The sequence below is a fragment of the Selaginella moellendorffii genome, unplaced genomic scaffold (assembly GCF_000143415.4).
Source record: "Selaginella moellendorffii unplaced genomic scaffold, v1.0 SELMOscaffold_9, whole genome shotgun sequence".
NCBI classification, from domain to species: domain Eukaryota; kingdom Viridiplantae; phylum Streptophyta; class Lycopodiopsida; order Selaginellales; family Selaginellaceae; genus Selaginella; species Selaginella moellendorffii.
This window is the reverse complement of record NW_003314270.1, coordinates 701547-721542: the sequence shown is the minus strand read 5'-3', so window position 1 is coordinate 721542 and position 19996 is coordinate 701547. Positions and strand designations below refer to the sequence as shown.

General features: G+C 43.8%; 1 protein-coding gene across 1 annotated transcript; it reads left to right on the top strand.

Moving 5' to 3' along the window:
- Window positions 1–4690: 4690 nt before the first annotated feature.
- LOC112345603 (cytochrome P450 71A1-like) lies at window positions 4691–19875 on the top strand. The gene is made up of 3 exons (XM_024672733.1): window positions 4691–5173; window positions 18240–19175; window positions 19252–19875. The coding sequence occupies exons 1-3, from the start codon at window positions 4691–4693 to the stop codon at window positions 19873–19875; spliced, it is 2043 nt and encodes a 680-aa protein (XP_024528501.1).
- Window positions 19876–19996: the final 121 nt, after the last annotated feature.

Genomic DNA, 19996 nt, shown 5'->3' with positions numbered 1-19996 from the left:
TTTCATGCGGTATCAAATACATAGATGTGGCAGGTATTAACTTGCAGGTAAAAGTTTCTTCCTTACTTGGCTTTGATTGGTTTACCATTGTTTCCATGCAGGACCTGTCATACAAATGAGTTGAAGAATGAGTTGTCAAGAGCAGATCTATATAAAAGCCTTGAGTTGGTAGTTCTTGTGCACAATTGGGCTCACTAGATTTCCAGGCTGCGACAACAGTTGCCAATCACTCTTGACCAGCTCTCGGCACCCTCCTGGACAAGATCACTACTGCTGTTTTAGCTCTCGCCATAAGTGCCAACCGGCATCAGCTTGCAAGTGTTGCAGCCATGGACATGTACAAGTCCACTCCTGACTCAACAGGGGTTGTCAACTCATGCTTCTAAATTCCGAGAGCCTATTGCAAAGCAACTTTGGTGATGACAAAGTCCCCAAGTATGGCATAAAGAATGATCTCTGCTCCAAATGCCATTTCGAAGAAAGGAGGAGATTCTTCCAGTTGAGGGCGTGAAGAACTTACGAGCTCTCTTACTGATGAGATAAGCCACTTATAGCCTCTTCGTTTTGGTTTTCTAATTTTGCCACAGGTGCTCAGGAGCTTTGAAGAGCAACGCTGGAAGAGCAAGTTAGAAGAGACTTTCCTAGAGTTTTTGGAGACATTTGCTCTCTTGAAATAACCGTTTCCTTGTAAATTAATGAAACATTTTGTTGGTGGAGTTCCAGAAAAAAATTCATTCATCAACTCTTTGATTGTCAGGAATTCACATGCTATATTGAACTTACTATAATCATATCAGACTTGTTGATGTTGTCTGCTATTGTGAGTTGACCACTGTTGTAGTCTATATCATTGATGCTCACTACAACATTATTAACAAAACCTACAAATTCTCGGCCTCTACATGTCTCCATAAAGTTTGCAATGCTGACAGTTGGTACAGACAGACGAAGTTGTGGCACTATATGATTGAATTCCTGGATCACAGTTTGGTTGGTAATCTTCAATGTAAAATTCCATGTGCCTCTACCATATCTAGGATCAGTGGGGAAAATTTCAAATCCAAATAATTTCAGCCATTTGCCTTTTGCAAATTGTTGTGCTCTATTTTCTACAATGTCATAAAACATCTATATTGTCTCTTCTCCCATGAAATCCGTCATGTCAACTCTTAAACACTGGCCTCTATTTGGTTTATGGCTATTGCTAAGCCCATATCCATTCAAAGTGTAGCCCGCAAACATAAGTATATTTGTGCTCTCGTTGATATTTCGTATAGCTATTGCTTCTTCAATTTCCATGTTTCTTGCTTTTCTAACTGTGACATCTGTATTTTAGAGAACAAAAGAAATATGTGCCTTTCTAAACTCACCTGACGGAATTTTTATGGCACTTTGAGTAAGACTTAGAGCTCTCTTATTTTTACCTGCTCGGATCAAAACTCTATTGTTGATTTTGATTCATCAATCATGATATAATTCCTTATCAACTTTTTGAGATATCAATTCATTTTTTGTTTTTCTTGAGAAGAAATATTTTAATTGTACAATTTTGTAATTTAAAACTACATACCAAAAATAGTTCTTGAGGCATTTTGTATCAAAGGTATTTCTCGTATGCCTGTTACATTACAGGCTATTGTTTTGTGATATCAATATATTCAATTAACTTTTTTGTTGTGAGAGTAACCTTTGATGTGAAATTCCTCTTTCTCTTCAGAATTGTCTAGATAATTCAATATTATTAAAGTTTCACAACGTCTTTATTACACAGCCTCACCTTTTTTATGTTCTTCTAGATTATCAGTTGTTTCTTCTTTATCTACACAATACAAAAGATTGTTTTTAGTAATGTGCTCTTTTTTGTTAGTTTATCTTCTTTATAATCTTCTATTTTATCCTTGTCTGTATGCTCAGTTTCTTTCCCTATATAGAAAAAAATTTGTTCAATTTGTGTAGATTTAATATTATTTAAGACCTGAAATTGAATGTAGTATTGAAAGATTAGATGTACATCTTCCAAATTTGCAAAGTATTTACTTTAATGAAAGTGAAGAAAAAATAGCCCTAGAGAAAGGAAAACGGACCAAACTAACTGAATAATTTGAGTTAAATAAATAGGATACAGATGCTAGAAAATATACTTAGAAAGAAATTCCAGAGAACTATGTTTGGAACACTTCCATAAAGAAGTGGATGAAAAGACAATTATTTACAAAAATAATTGGTAGAATGTATACAGTACCCTCACGAAATAGTGAATGGTTTTACTTACGTGTCTTATTACTATATAATAGAGGTGCATAGAGTTTTGATGAACTAAAATGCTTGAATGGAAATGTATATGATATATATAAATTTGTTGTATGTGAAATGGGATTATTACAAGATGATATAGAATGGGATAGATGTCTTGTAGAAGCTATAATAATTCAAATGCCAGTAAAAATCTGTTACTTATTTAGTATAATGTGTTTGTTTTGTGAGCTTATAGAACCCAAAATATTATGGGAAAAATATAAATAAGACATGTGTGAAAGAATTTTTGGAGGATTTTTTTTTGATATATAGCTACTTTTTGCATGTAATCTAATGATTCACACTCACCATATAACTATAGCTCAAATTTTGTGATTATTCATGAATGTAATAAAAAATGTAACCAATCTATTATTCTTTTGGTATACTAACTGGGATCCCAGCTAGTTAATATATATGTTTGATTGAGAGAGGCAAGAGAGAGAAGCACAATGTGAGTGATTCATGGTGTTGTGTTCGTGGTTGTTCTCTCGTTTGTCCTATTGATCCTCATGGGAATGTGGAATGTGGATGGATACTGACAATGATGATGAGGCAGAAGAGAGTTAGCACAATTTCGCAATTCTTCCTTGTGCTCAAATGCTAAGGAGAATCCACAATCTCTGATAAACCACTTGTACAAGCGTAAGCGTTCCATTCCGATCATTTCAAACATTTCTTGAATCTTTCTTTCTTTGCATCTCTGGCGGCCCCATTGCAGGATCTACAAAGGTTCTTTCATTTCCCTCTCTTTCTTTCTTTCTTTCAATCCCTATGTGTTATAGTGCCATAGGGGCCGCCTCCACTGCCGCTGTCGCCGCCCCCACCTCCACCGCCGCTGTCGCCGCCTCCTCCATCACCGCCGCCACCAACTCTATAGTTCAGAGAGCAAGTAGCAGCTAGGACACCTCCTTTGCCTGTCCACACCTACGAGGAGCGACTGCTTCAGAAGGAACGGATTGGGAGTTTGTTCAAGGTATTTTATTGCATTTCTTTTGGTGTCTGAGAGCTGCATTTCCAGAAATTCTTGGGCATTGCAATCCACAATGAGAAGATCAAGAAGGATAAGTTGAACCAGGGAGTGCTGAGAAATCTTGTATGGCTGCATCTCTTCAATATCTTTTCCCACTTAATGCTTGGTTTGCAACGTGATCGGTAAGCTTCTATTTTTCCTTTTAAAAGTCTAACTATGTTTTTTTAAAGCTTCAACATGCTTCTGGATGCGTTAACTTCTTTCCAACAAGATTTGCATGCTACAACCACCACCGAGGAGTGTACGGGTAAAAGCTTGTAAACTACTAAGCTTGTAAACTACTCTTACTTCCTGGGTAAGTTCGCTTACGCTTTTTTTTTTTCCGGAGGTAACTCTTTTTGTTGGGAGCTCCCCCTTTTTCTTGTCACCTCCGAGAGTTCGTAATAAAAGATTCATGACTTTTTCCTTGAGGCTGACTCCTCTCTGGATCTTTGAACATACTTACCGGAAAACGTGTTTGATTTATAAAACCCTTGTTCGCAAACGGGTGTTCGCCAATGCGTTCGCGTTCTGTTTGCAGAGGGTTGCCAAGTTAAACAAATATTCCAAGTTAAACCAGAATCTGTTACAATCTTTTACATTTCTTTTTGCGGGTGGGAGGCAATTGCTGGTGCAATGGCTCGCCGAGCCACCTCTTCTGATTGTCCAGGGAAAAGACGAAACTCCTTGTGGGATCGATTCACTATCTGCGGTGCAGCTTACGAGCAAGGCCACGGGCAAGGCCCTTGGACTTGCAAGTTTTGCAATGAGTTGAAATCTGGTTTGCTGAAGAGATTGATTGCGCATGTAGGGAGGGTCCCGGGGGAAGAGATTGAGGTTTGTTGCAATCAGGTGCCCTTGAATGTGCTCAATGAGATGTGAACAAAGTTCTTTAGTGATTATCATCACTGTGAACCACCACAAAAAGATGGCCTTGCTATCTGCACTGCAAATGCCCAATATGTGAACATCAAGGGGGAGATTTTCAAGACTCCTTTCCGGAGATCAGCTTCTGCTACCTGCCCACCGATTGTGACTCATGTAACATCTTCATTTCCTCTAGGTAGTAATGCTCCAAGTCAACAATCCCTAGCTGCAACAATGGATTCTGCTGCTTCGAATGATAATAATGCAGCAGATGCCCAGACAGGGCAAGCACTCTCTGGAGGACTTTCTAGCAGGCAACAACGCAGCAACATGTCAGGTCCTATGAATTCTAGTGGGGGGATGCAACTAGGCCTGGGCATGGCTGCTGGCAGACAACAAAGCCTGCATACAACATGGCAAAACCGGAGCTACATTGATGCAGATGTTGTTGTTCGCAGGTTCATCTACTAAACTGCACAAGCCTTCAATGTTGTGAACAGCCCGTATTGGAAAGAGATGCTCAGTGCTGTGGGGAAAGCTGGTCCGGGCTATTTCTCAGTGTCTCCAAAGTATGAAGCGATCTGGGTGAAACATTTGAATGAGGAGTATGAAAGCTTGAACTTGAGGCTAGATGTTGTGCGTGAAGGCTGGAAGCAATTTGACTGCACGATTGTCACTAATAGTTGGCAATGCTCAAGGAAACGAAACATTGTGAATGTGATGGCAGTGAGCATTCATGGATCAGTGTTTCTGAAATTGTTTGATGCGTTGGAGGAGAAGAAAACCGGTCTCTGGTTGTGGTTGAAGTTGAGGCTTGTTCTCATGGAGGTTGGAGTTGAGAATGTGGTTCAAATGATCATTGATAATGGCTCCAACTTTGTTCACATGGGGGATTTCATGAAGGAGGAGTTTCCAAATATTGTTCATGGCAGATGTGTTTGCCACTGCTTGAGCCTCCTCTTGAAGGATATCGCTAACCTTGATTGGGTTCAACCTTGTGTGAGCGGCTGTGAAAAAATTGTTAGTTTCATGCTAACACAAATGAATACTCATGCATTGAAAAGAAACTTGTGTTCAAATATTATACATATATGTATTACAACAATTCAAACAAACATGTGTTTTTATTTTATATATTTTGTGGGTTTGTATAATTTTTTATTAGGCCACCCACCCCAGGTATACCTCCCCTTTTGGGAGGGGTACCTCCCCCAACAAATTGCTATCACAAAGCACTTACAATACAAAATCTTATCCACATTGTTTTAACCTTTAATAGTACTTCTTTTAAACTCAACATGACTTTTAATCTAATACATATGATATAGTAACTATGAACATATCAAGTGTTGTGTATATATAACACTTCAGAAGTACACATAACTTAAAGGTTTTATGAAGACCTTGCAATAGGAGAAATTATAAAATGTAATTTGATTTATTTCTAGTTGTTATATGGTAATTTTTTATATGTATAACAAAGATATAGCTTAAAAATAATTTATACCTTTTAATTTTAAAATATATAAAAACTATGATAAACTATAACCATAGACTATAAATTGTGACTATATATATGTATGTATGCATGTGTATATATACATATATATACAACTATGGGGAAAAAGACCAATCCAATATATTTGAGACTACTAAATACAAACCAATTAGCAATGACATATATTTAAGAGATTTTAAGGGGTATACTTTCTTCTTTATCTTAGGACATTTGCTTTGATATAGACAGTTAGATGTAATAGTAAGAGTACTTTCTTGAGTGACATACTCCTCCTTAGTATATCCAGATGCTTGAAATTCTTTATTTGACAAAGTTGTCATGATCTACATTAGTAGTGGTTAGGCCCTTTTTCACATCTACTGATTCACTAGTATCCTCATAAAGTTGTGAGGTTAGTAATGAATCTTGTAGTGTTTCTACATGAAAGAAGTCATACATGATTTTTATCTTCTCTTTAGTAGGAGGATCATCTGTAAAAAAAAAAGATAAACTTAAAAGTTAAAATTATATTATGTACTTGAGTTTGGATGTGGATACTTGTTATCCCATCATTCTTGATCAAGCTTGATGCTTATATTGATATACTCTACCAAAAACTTTTTTGATCTTTCTCAACCAACTTTCATTTATATATGAAATAGTAAATTTAGATTTACACTTTGCAATCAAATTGGTTTTTCAAGTAAGTCACTACATCACTTCTAGTTCTCTTTGCAATCAATGGAGACAAGTGGGCTTTTATCTCTCATAAATACCATAGTAAGAACTTTATGTTTTGCCCCTTTCAACAATGATGATATTGGTGGCATACTGTGGCATTTAGCTCGATGATTGTTGATGTGAAGATAAACTTTTTACTTACAATTTGGATGCAAGCAAACATGAGCAATTATTCCAAGTGACTTCCTACAAGAGTAAATCCAAACCCTTGCAAAAGAATTATCACTCTCTAAGTACCTGGTTTGGATTCTCCTCACTTGTGACTATAGGAATTGTGTTAAACTTGTTTCCTCCTCCAATGCTCTCCCAACTCTAGGATCAAAAGTGCAGTTAAAAACCTTAAACCGTGAAGTGTTTTTCAATATAATTTATCATCCTTCCAAATATAATTTGACATTCAATAATTATAATTTGTCATATTTGGTCTCATTTAATCATAATTTATCATCTAAATATAGTTTATAATTTTACATAATTACTTTTAAATTTTTCATGTGGAGAAATTAATAATTGACTCATTTTGAAATTTATTACAAAGATGAATCACTTTAAAAAAACTGTAAAAAGCACACTATCTAGAGCTAAAATACTGCATGGGATGCTCCATAAAATCTTTCTCACCAACCTCCATTGCTTGGGATGGTTTTTTAGTTGTTGTAGGTGCAAGCTTGAATCAGCAACGGATCGAACTTTCAATGTCAAAAGAAAAAATTATGTAAAGGTAAATTTTGGTTACTTGTTTATAAATTTTCACTTTATTAGGATATAATTTAGAGAACTAAAATTTTGGCTCCTTGAATTCCTAAAGTTCAAACTTGTAAAAGGCAAACAAACATACATAATTATGCCATAAACTGGAAACTTCTGAGAAATGTATGAAGTCATACCCTAGAAGTTTTTCTTTCCAGTTTTAATCTGCAAACAGTATCACCCTAATAGCAGTAGAATTTGAATCCTGAAAATCCATGAAACTTGTCTTGGCCTTGACATTCTTTAGAAGCTGGAGTTGATCAAAAGGTATGTTGCAATCCCTAATATCACTGCCACTTTGTATATTGTGATTTTATCACTATTGTTGTTAAGAAAATCATAACCATCCAAAAAGCATAAAATTAATGTATTAGATCTAAAACTTAATGAAATTAGGAAAGAACAATTCTTGAATATATTTGAAAATACCTATTTTAGTATCCAAGATAGAGAATTTTTTCCAACCCTGTATTCAACGTTGCAACACCTTGTTCAAGGGAGTCAACACCACAGTCCAAAGATTGGGTATCACATGTCTCATGAGTCATGTCTCTGATCCCTATAAATGAGTTCAAACTCGATTTTGCAACTGTAAAATATCTTGATGCCACCAGCTGCCACCACAGCTTCAAAACCCTAATCTAAGAAGGCCTTCTATTTAAACCATGTAACAATAAGTTATACAATGAGTACTCTTGTGATAATTTTTGAAGCATGTCAAGAACCTGGAAGAAAGAAGATCCACACCTATTTCTCTTGCAACTTGGACGTAGTTCTATGCAGCAGAAATGCTTGTTTGATGTTCCAGACCATGGAGGAGTGGAACACTAGAACTCTCTCATGAGAGCTTTCATCCAACATGATCACCATGGAGAGCAAAGAAGGGATTGAATTCCTATGGCACCTCCCATGGTGGTAACTCCATTTTTCTGATATGTGCTTCTTTCTTTGTTCTCGAACTTATAGGTTATACCTCCAGGAATGAATGAAATTCATGGCAATACTGTCAATATTGCCAAAGATTTTTTGGGGGGGGGGGGGAAAGGACTCTCCCAAGTTCTCCCTTTGGAAAGATCATGTGCTTCTTGCCCAGGGTAATAATCCTGGCCCTTGCTCCTCCAGTTTCCAAAACTTTATCCCCCCCTTTCCATCTTGGGAGGGATCTTATGAACTTGGGAATTTTTTTTTTTTAAAACTTTTGGAACCCTTTGCAGCCCTCCCCCGGGCCCCGCCCCCCCCCCCCCCCCCCCCTTATGGGATGATCACTTTGGGCTTTCACCCCATAACCTATATTAATATTTAGACTCAATCTCAGACTCCATCTCGGACTTGATCTCGAACACGGTCTCATCCGATGAACTCTTTATCATTCTGGTCATGGTTTCAGAGATCATTTAGCCTACGACACCTTTTCTTTACATTGTTCCTTTTGATTGTTTACAATTCACCACACTTTTTTATAAGTTCACTCCCTCATGAATGAAAGTCGAGAGCTCTACTCTTTTGACACCCTACCCTAACCAAAGGCAAATTAAACCTGCTAAATGTCAATCTTAACATATAATGTGATTCCTTTACTTAACTAATAGAGTGTAAGCGACTAATTTTTCCATTCTACTTTAGTCACTTAACCACACCTCCGACCACTTGGAGGAATCTCATTCACAACCTCCATAAGTCCCATTCAGGACTTGGGGCTTGCTAGCCCCGAGAATGGCATCCATGCCACTCAACCTTTGCACTTGGTCCAAGTGCTCCACGTGTCCGATCCCATGACCGACACCCAAAGGTACCACTGACATCTCGGCTCGTTACGCTAAGGCCATGCCCATTCACCTTTGCTGCGCAAATGGTCCAATACCACTTGCATCACCATCCCGTCTCTCCAAGACTGGGCCATCTGTCTACAAGGGGTCATCCTGGATCCACTCCTTAGCATCCTTAGGATGCCCACAGACCTGGGGAATCGCCTTCCCCAAAGTCCCTTTGTCAGTTCCTACCAAGTCCCTTTCTGCCCCTGGCCGTGTTTGCCAACACTGCCACTGGATCGAGGCCCACAGGCCCGACCACTAAGTCCCACGGTCCTCTGGGACTTCCTCACCACACGACTGTGTCCTTGGTCACTACCCCAGAGGACTGCTCCTCTTCCTTTCCACAGTCTGGGCCTTTGGGACAACATTTCGGAACACCGTGGCCTTACGCGAGCCACCTGGGTACTCTCCCCACCTTTCGCCTTTAGGTGCTCTAGCCATGGGCTTAGAGCGAGGTTCCGTTGAGCCACGCCTGGTATCCAAGTAGGTAGTGCCACCCACACTTGGACTGGGAGCATCGGCCAGTCGATCTCCCGGGGGAACTAGAGCCGGCTCTTGAACACTTCACCAAGCTACCCCGCTTGTCGGTCCGTATTCACTCTAGTCTTGGACTTCCCAGTGGTCAGTTCATCACCCAACACTGGGTCTGGCCTTCCTGGGCCAAACTGGCCTTTCCTGGCCAAACTGGCTCCACTGCAGTCCTCCCCCTACTATACTTTTGGAGCTCACCAAACCCCCCAGGGTCTGGGAGACGAACGCTTTGGGCTTTCACCCTCTCAGGCTCCGGACTCGGACTCGGACTCGGACTCAGACTCGGACTCGGACTCGGATTCGGACTCGGACTCGGGCTCGGGCTCGGTCTCGGTCTCGACTTCGGACTCCATCTCGGACTCCATCTCGGACTCCATCTCGGACTCCATCTCGGACTCCATCTCGGACTCCATCTCGGGTCCATCTCGGGTCCATCTCGGACTCCATCTCGGACTCCATCTCGGACTCCATCTCGGACTCCATTTCGGGTCCATCTCGGGTCCACCTCGGACTCCATCTCGGACTCCATCTCGGACTCCATCTCGGGTCCATCTCGGACTCCACCTCGGACTCCATCTCGGGTCCACCTCGGACTCCACTTCGGACTCCATCTCGGACTCCACTTCGGACTCCAACTCGGGTCCATCTTGGACTCCACTTCGGACTCCAACTCGAGTCCATCTCGGACACTCCCACGTGTCATGTGTTGGTCCTTTTGGGTCCCTTTTTGGAGCCTCGCTTTTTGCTCGCTTCATGCTTGTTCCTCGAGCCCTTCTTTGGGAGTTCCACTCCCGCTCTTGACTTTTCAAGTCGGAGATTTTGGTCCAAACGTGTTACGCTCGTTTGGCTCTCGCTTCAGCCACTACCACGTGGCACCCTTTCCGGCTCCACTTTGGGGCCTAGGGATTTTGTGTCTCACAACTCCACCACCCATAGACGAAGTTCGATGTCCTCATCGAACGGTAAACCCTTTCATAAAGTAACACCCACATGTGTTACCATTTCCATCTTTGGCACCTAGCCAATCTTTGTCTATGGTTTGACATCAAAGGCTCACCATGCCTTGTCCATCCTTTAAGGAGCGTAGTCTCTCCAATTTAGAGACTGATTGGACCACATGTAATGGTTCATCCTTTTATTGGTTTAGTTCTCGCTAAACCTCTTAAAGACCCTTCTCTAAGTCAATCCCACTACTCCTTCTCGAGTAGTCTCAATTTCCATCGATATAACCTTTGCACTTTGGAACTTTGAATTTTTGACTTCTTGGAGTCAATTTCCTAGGTGTCTCCGACACCTTGCCTTGCACCTTTTGTGCAACTCCACTTCCCATCCTAGGAAGTTCTCTACTCGAGGGCACCATCATCCTCTCTTCTATTTCGTGCCAAAGTTCCAGTTATCATACTTTGTGCTAGGGCTGTTCATGGCCCTATCATTTGGCTACCTTACCGCTCCCTCCCTTGGAGCTTCCACTTTCGCCAACTTGGAGCTTTTTGGAATCCCTCCTTGGAAACACACTTCCTTTCCTGCAACTTGTTAGCGTCCAACACATTAGTGTTCCTCGCCTAACTTTGTCACTTGGATTCCTTCCAAGGGATTCCACGGCCCTATCTTGGCCACTCATCTTTTGCTCCTATCCGTTGATTGTTGCACCAAGCAACATCAAATCTCTACCTCCCTCCTTGAGGTATTGTTTCGGTTCCACAGCAAAGACTCTTCTTTGCCAAGTCCGGAGGACGTTCACCCCTAGTACGTCTCTTTAGCATCTTCTGCTATGGGCTCTATCCACGGCCCAACTTCGTGACCCTCCCATGGGTCTTTTATAGAGACTACTTTCCTCGGACTCACTATGCCATCGCACGGACATAGTTTATTTCCCTTAGGTGCTCTTCCCACTTGGTTATCACGACCAAGCCACACCACCTTAAACAGTTCAATTTCAACATTTTGAACCAGGAGCTTCATTCCTTAGCCAACCAAGGACCTTGTCCTTATCTGGCCATAAGATCACCTAGTGATCTCACCTTGGCACCTTAACAGAGTTGCCAAGAGGTACTTGGTTTTCTAGACCTCCAAGTTGTTGACTATAACCCCGGGGGCATCCCCCACACTTGGCGGTGCACCCAAGCCAGCCCTTACGGCCAAGGGTTCATAGCAACTGAGATTAGGTGTCCCCATCTCACTCACCACGACCTTGGTGCCACTTGCACCAAAGCGTTCAAGTTAGATATGCTGAGCTTTCACACTAAGCAATCTAACCGTGCATCACGACTCCGAGGCATCCCTCGCTTGGCGGTGTGCCCAAACCAGTCTCCCCACTGAGAGTCCATGACCACCGAAATATGAGTGTCCTCATATTCCAAACCATCACCACGCCCTAGTGATTTGGGACTCGAACCCAAGCACTAGAGGGTCGGGACTCGAACCCAACCTCCGTATATGCATCTACGGACGGCATCACACTAGATGCCTGACGTGACTCCCCACGCCGGTGCACCAACTTATTTTTAAAGCGCGCTACAGATCACAGCTTAGGAACCTAGTTCCTCCACACTGCCAAGTCCTCTCACTTGACATGTCTGTGATCATGCATGGACTCCTCCATGCTCGGCCCCATGGCCCACCCTTTTTGAAGTTATCACCTTCAACTAGGGTATTTGTTCCCCCGACATGCCAATCTCGCTTGGCAAGTCCTCCGACCACTGTAATATGGTTCTTGCATAAGCGTGAAAGTCCTTGACCATCGACTTTCGTTCAAAGCCCTCTCTTTGAACACTCGGGAACTACTTCCCTAACCTTGATAGCCTTGCCTCATGGCAAGCTTCAAGACCACGCTTCTGCTGCGCCACTTTGATTTCGCGCGTTCCATGAACCATTTATACTTGGCCTTTCTAGGTACTAAGCTACCTAGAATCGTCTTTGGGAACCTTGAAGGAACTCTGTCCCTCAGCTTGCTAAGGCCTCCCTTTTTGCAAGCCTTCCAAATGCCACATAGTCTAACATGGACAATTCCATATTTTAGACTCTCCATGGCATCACGGTTGCTAGCGGCAACACCCTTGAGCCCCCACTTGATTCTCCACTCCCAGCTGGCATAACCAACCTTGGTTATGCCCTTTGATTCCTATGGTTCGGTTCTTATCCCCTTACTTCTTGCTTTTTGGCTTCACACCTTTCCTTTGGTCATTCTCCTCCCGACTAGGAGGATAGTTTTGCACTTTCTATCATGCCTTAGCAAGTATTCTTAGGGATGAACCTACCCAATAGCCTAGGGAGTGGTTCCTCAATTCGGGTATGCTCACCTTATAATCCCACACACTGGGATTACATTGTTGCTTATGGGCCTTTACATGCCCATCACTAGCCTTGCCAAAATTCCATTTTTGGCTTTGTCCAACTCGGGTAGACAGTCCTCTCCTGTCTCCGCAACCTTGGACATTTGGATAGCACCTTCTATCCATCATTCGCTAGGGACTTAGTCCCTTGGGCTTTATCCATTGCCCTCGCGACATCAAACACCACCTTCTGGTGTTCTAGAGTGTCCGGGTGTCCCAATAATGGCTTTCTTGACAATGAGTATTTCCTTTTATGACATTGACTTACTATATCGCAACATAAGCAACTTATCCCCCGTAAGGGTATATCCGACTTCTTTATGCTATTAAGAAGTCTTGGGTAGCTACCTTCTACCCGTTTAACCAGTTATTTTGCACCTCTTGCTTAGTTGCCTCATAGTTGTCAAGTCCTACAACTCATTGCTTGGTGCTTTCACACCTCCATCATTATCTGGGTCACCACACTCCACTGCATGCCCTGCAGCTTAGGCTATGCCATTCCCATTTCCATTGGGATTCCTTTGGCAAGAGGTTCTCATGAACCCACCAACCTAGCCTCAAGGTGTCACACCTTGGCACATTTGGTGTCTCCACACCATCGGCTCCACGAGCCCACCTCTATGACATTTCCCCTTCGTGTCTAAGTCTTTGCCAAGACCAACACCGCTCTTTCTTATGCCAACCATCCGTTAGCACTGCACCATAGAGGTCACACACAACTTTATGTCAAAGTTGTTTTCTTCTGGGAACACCTTTCCCATAACTTTAGCATGGCACATTCTGCCATTGATGAGATACCCTCTGTTCTCATCCTTGGATCCTATGATCCTCCCCCCATCCTTTGTGGGGTACAACACACCTCAGTCCAAATGCTTCCATCAGTCCTTTTAGGACCATCCGTTGACTCTACTTGAGTCATCCAGCAGTTTTGGACTTGGTTAATCCACAGACCCGTAAGGTCCTACTTGTGAGGCACTAGCTCACTGGAATACACTTCTTGCATTCCTGTCCTACTCAAAAGGACTATTTTCACAAGTGTTACTCCGACACTTGATTTTGTTCTCTGGGGGCAACTTTTGCCCCTTAGGACTACTTGTCCATGTGATGAGAATACCACTCATCTCTAAGTACACCCCCCAACTCCTTGGGTTGTTCCAGCATTTATTAAAGGTAGCCCCGGCTACCATTTCAAGGACTTGAGTCCTCTTCCGTATTTGACCTTCCACGGTCATTACCTTTGGCCTCACATTCATGAGCACCAACCTCAACTATATGAGGATAATCTTGTGACTCCTTTATTGTTTTGGAGTCTCTATCTTTCCCGTGATCCCAACTTTAGTTGTTTACCACAACAACCTTAGCCAATTTGCTCAGACAAATGCTCATCTGGATCACATCCTCAACTCAATGAGGAAAACCTTGCACTGTTCCCAAGATCCCAAAGTCGTTCCATTATTGGCCCTTTTCCATCCACCACCTCGTCTACAAGTTCACACATGAACTGTAATGGAGAGCCATGTCTTCCCGACTTGCTACTCCTCAAGGATAGGCCCACTCCTCGGACCTTCCGATGCCAACACTAGTGGTGATATACTTGAGCACCAATAAAAGTCGGACTAAGGAACAGCTCCGATACCAAATTGTAAGCTACTAATTTTTCCATTCTACTTTAGTCACTTAACCACACCTCCGACCACTTGGAGGAATCTCATTCACAACCTCCATAAGTCCCATTCAGGACTTGGGGCTTGCTAGCCCCGAGAATGGCATCCATGCCACTCAACCTTTGCACTTGGTCCAAGTGCTCCACGTGTCCGATCCCATGACCGACACCCAAAGGTACCACTGACATCTCGGCTCGTTACGCTAAGGCCATGCCCATTCACCTTTGCTGCGCAAATGGTCCAATACCACTTGCATCACCATCCCGTCTCTCCAAGACTGGGCCATCTGTCTACAAGGGGTCATCCTGGATCCACTCCTTAGCATCCTTAGGATGCCCACAGACCTGGGGAATCGCCTTCCCCAAAGTCCCTTTGTCAGTTCCTACCAAGTCCCTTTCTGCCCCTGGCCGTGTTTGCCAACACTGCCACTGGATCGAGGCCCACAGGCCCGACCACTAAGTCCCACGGTCCTCTGGGACTTCCTCACCACACGACTGTGTCCTTAATCACTACCCCAGAGGACTGCTCCTCTTCCTTTCCACAGTCTGGGCCTTTGGGACGACATTTCGGAACACCGTGGCCTTACGCGAGCCACCTGGGTACTCTCCCCACCTTTCGCCTTTAGGTGCTCTAGCCATGGGCTTAGAGCGAGGTTCCGTTGAGCCACGCCTGGTATCCAAGTAGGTAGTGCCACCCACACTTGGACTGGGAGCATCGGCCAGTCGATCTCCCGGGGGAACTAGAGCCGGCTCTTGAACACTTCACCAAGCTACCCCGCTTGTCGGTCCGTATTCACTCTAGTCTTGGACTTCCCAGTGGTCAGTTCATCACCCAACACTGGGTCTGGCCTTCCTGGGCCAAACTGGCCTTTCCTGGCCAAACTGGCTCCACTGCAGTCCTCCCCCTACTATACTTTTGGAGCTCACCAAACCCCCCAGGGTCTGGGAGACGAACGCTTTGGGCTTTCACCCTCTCAGGCTCCGGACTCGGACTCGGACTCGGACTCGGACTCGGACTCGGACTCGGATTCGGACTCGGACTCGGGCTCGGGCTCGGTCTCGGCCTCGGCCTCGGTCTCGGTCTCGGTCCCGATCTCGGTCTCGGTCTCGGTCTCGGTCTCGGTCTCGGTCTCGGTCCCGGTCTCGGTCTCGACTTCGGACTCCATCTCGGACTCCATCTCGGACTCCATCTCGGACTCCATCTCGGACTCCATCTCGGACTCCATCTCGGGTCCATCTCGGGTCCATCTCGGACTCCATCTCGGACTCCATCTCGGGTCCATCTCGGACTCCATCTCGGACTCCATTTCGGGTCCATCTCGGGTCCACCTCGGACTCCATCTCGGACTCCATCTCGGACTCCATCTCGGGTCCATCTCGGACTCCACCTCGGACTCCATCTCGGGTCCACCTCGGACTCCACTTCAGACTCCATCTCGGACTCCATCTCGGGTCCATCTCGGACTCCACTTCGGACTCCAACTCGGGTCCATCTTGGACTCCACTTCGGACTCCAACTCGAGTCCATCTCGGACACTCCCACATGTCATGTGTTGGTCCTTTTGGGTCCCTTTTTGGAGCCTCGCTTTTTGCTCGCTTCATGCTTGTTCCTCGAGCCCTTCTTTGGGAGTTCCACTCGACTTTTCAAGTCGGAGCTTTTGGTCCAAACGTGTTACGCTCGTTTGGCTCTCGCTTCAGCCACTACCACGTGGCACCCTTTCCGGCTCCACTTTGGGGCCTAGGGATTTTGTGTCTCACATAGAGTCGCACTCGAAACCGCTCCAATACCAAATGTAAGCTTTTAACGTTTAACCCTAAGTATCTCAAGAATTAAAAAAGGGGGCACTCTTTCATTTATCTTATTTTATCTTTTTTACTTTGGCTTTTCATATTGGGATAGTTTTGGAAAAATGACCAAGTCTCGCATCTTAGATAGTCTATGATGACAAGGGCATTGCAAAGGTTGTTAGGTGCTAGCTTTAACCACGTAGTTAATGTGGATCAAAGGGAAGTTCAAAGGTATATTAAGGCATGTTAGGATAAGGAATTATCTACACTAGGGCTCATAGTAAAGCGGTGGTATAGTGGAGGTGGCTCAAGGGTGGTTGGATGGTATAGCATATATAAGCAACCAAAGGAAATAACTTGAAAAACAACTCATAAAAGTTTAAATATAAAGGGAAAGGGCCCATGAAAGATATAATTACCAAGTTCATGAGATCTCTCACAATATGTATATGTGGTGATATAGTTTTGGAATCTGGATGAGCAAGTGCCAGGATTATTACACTGTGCAAGAAGCACATGATCTATCCAAAGAGAAAGAGAACTTAAGAAAGTCCTTTCTCACCTCTCCCCAAATAATCTCTAGCAACATGGACAGTATTGCCATGAATGTCATTCATTCCTGGAGGTATAATCTGTAAGTTCAAGAACAAAGAAAGAAGCACACATCAGAAAAATGAAGGAGTTACCACCATGGGAGGTGCCATAGGAATTCAATTCCTTCTTTGCTCTCCATGGTGATCATGTTGGACGAAATCTCTTCCAGTGTTCCACTCCTCCATGGTCTGGAACATCAAACAAGCATTTCTGCTGCATAGAACTACGTCCAAGTTGCACGAGCAATAGGTGTGAATCTTCTTTCTTCCAGGTTCTTGTTGCTTGTTCTGTAGTAAACCTTTTGTCTGGATCCCAAGCTTTCTCTTCAATAATTTTATACTAATCCCTCTCGAAAAACTTCTTCATCTTTTCCACCACCTTCATCCTCATCCCAGCTCATATCAAGATTTCTATGGGGTTCCTTGCAAACAGAACTCCAACTCCCTGCATGTCCACACCTTTCCCAATCTTCTCAATCTCCTCAGAGATAACTTTTGAAGCCCTAAAACCTCTTCCTCAAGTAAGAAAATCTCTTACCTTCACCACAAAGTTGCTGTGAGGATGTGCTAGTACACAAATTCTCACTTCTGCAAACTTGCCAAGCCCACCAAATTGGAATATGATTTCCTTGACCATCCCCTCCTTGGAGAGCTTGTACCCTTCTCGAAATAAAAGGCCCTAAAATCATAGAGGTGCTCTAGAACCATATAGTCTCCGTCTTCCATTTTGAAAACTCTCACAGTGTTCTTGTGCTTGCAGTACCTCATGAGCCCAAACTCTGTGACTAGCTAAAAACTCCTTTATATAGTTGGCTGCTCAAAAGGTTTTAAAACCTTTTCCTTAACTGAAGATGAATTTTTATAGAAAGTAAATAAAAGTAAGCATTTCTTTATAATAAACTAAAATATTTTTATTTAAACATATCCAATGCTATAAACAAAACCTTCTGATAATAAGCCTCAAATGAATGAAAGTTTTAAAGATCAACAAAAGCGAATCTAAAAAGCTTGATTTTTGTGACATGGTAGATTCTAGGAACCTATGGGAGAATCATGAGGTAGACATGTCTAGAAGCTTCACTAGTGAAACATGGAGGTGGCAGAAGTCTGGGAAATCAAAATCTTGATAGGAAGGAATAAGAAATTTTGAGAGCTTGGCACAATTTATTGCAAAACAAACATAAGTTAGTCAAAGATGGTGGGCATCATTAAGGCACTAGAATCTTAGGCTCGAGGATAAGAAGCCAACGATGGAGCAATCAGGCCAGGCCTGGACACAAATAGATCCATAAATAGATCAAACAGTATATCGTTTTTGTTTCCTTCCCATTTGTTGTGTTGCATTTATTTTGTTCCAGGCGGCTAAACCAGTGTCCATATCCCACATATATCATCCTTTGCTCAAAGCATTAGAAGCAACAATGGAGCTCCTCCAGATAGTACTAGTGGGCTTACTTTCGCTCTTTCTCTACAAATTGGTGGGCATTCTTCTCTTCAAGAACAATGGCAGCAAACCCCCTTCCCCAGGATTTTGTGTTCCAATCTTGGGTCATTTGCCTCTCCTCGGCAATCTCCCTCACATCTCCCTCCTTAATCTCTCCAGGAAGTTTGGAGGACTCATGCACCTCAAGCTCGGGCAAGTTGACACACTGGTCATCTCTTGCCCGGACGCCGCAAGAGAGCTTCTCAAGTTCCAAGACATCGCAACTTCTTCCAGGCCCGCGATCTCTTCCGCGAGATACTTTGGCTATGGAGGTGCCGGATTGGCCTGGGCGCCTTATGGGGAGCACTGGAGGAGCATCCGGAAGCTGTGCACTCTGGAGCTCCTCACGGCCAAGCGTGTCGAGTTCTTCCAGCCCATTCGCAAACAGGAGACCAGGATCTTCCTTCGCGAGCTCCTGGCGATGGCGGAGGAGGGCCGGGAGGTCGATTTGTCAACGATGATCAAGGATGTTACGTTCAACACCATCGCCAAGATGGTGATGAGCAAGAGCTACTCGGCCGGGAGCGCGACGAGCAAGGAAGAGATGGAGGAGGCGCTGTTCTTCAACCGAGCAATCACTCGGGCGTTTGAGCTCGGTGGTAGCATGCACTTTGGTGATTTTGTTCCTTGGCTGGGATGGATGGACACGCAGGTTGCAAAGATCGAGGAAGTCCAGCACGGGATCGACCAGTTCTTGCAAAAGGAGATTGACACTCATCGCAAGAACTTTGGTGGTCAGCCGAAGGACTTCATCGACTTGATGATCTCCACGGGGGAGTTGACGGACGCTTCGCTTAAGGCCGTTTCGCTGGTACGTTGTAATAAAGCTGTATGAAAATCTTTCTATGGACGGGAAAGTTGACGTGAAACTTTGCTGTGTGTTTAAGGACATGATCGCGGCTGGAACGGACACTTCGGCTGTTCTGATAGAGTGGGCGATGGCGGAGCTCATCAAGAACCCCAAATTCATGGACAAGGCTCGCGAGGAACTCAAGCGAGTGATTGGCGAAGGAAAGCTGATGGAAGACGAGGATATCTCCAGGCTCGAGTTCTTGCAAGCAATCGTCAAAGAGACTTTCCGGCTCCATCCGCCAGTTCCGCTCTTGCTCCCTCATGAATCGATCGAGAGCTTTAGAGCTGGAGGATACACGTTCCCCGCCAGAACAAGGATCTTGATCAATGCCTACGCGATCGGGCGTGACAAATCCACTTGGAGGGATGCATCCAGGTTTGATCCGGATAGATTTCTAGGGAGCTGTGTGGATGTCAAGGGCCAGCACTTTGAACTCTTGCCATTTGGAGCTGGGAGGAGGGGTTGCCCGGGGATTCATCTCGGTTTGACCACCGTTTACTACATTCTGGGCAATTTGGTTCATGCGTTTGACTGGGCTGGACCGGACCCAGCTTTGCTGGATATGTCCGAGGTGTTTGGTTTGACCGTGCCCAGGGCTTGTCCGCTCAAAGTTTTTCCGGTTGCAAGACCACCAACAAAAGCACTTAACATACATTAATTCCTAAAAATGTCAGAAATATTCTAATATAAAAGTTATTCACTAAAAACCCTAAGCAAAACTTTAATTAATATCATTAAGTTCACTGGATCAATTGATTAAATTAACTCAGTTTACTTTT

Coding starts and splice junctions, on each gene's coding strand:
- LOC112345603 (XM_024672733.1), top strand. CDS start 4,691: ATGCTCAGTGCTGTGGGGAAAGCTGGTCCGGGCTATTTCTCAGTGTCT. Junction 5,174..18,239: donor TTGATTGGGTTCAACCTTGT/GTGAGCGGCTGT, acceptor ATTTTGTTCCAG/GCGGCTAAACCAGTGTCCAT. Junction 19,176..19,251: donor CGCTTAAGGCCGTTTCGCTG/GTACGTTGTAAT, acceptor TGTGTGTTTAAG/GACATGATCGCGGCTGGAAC.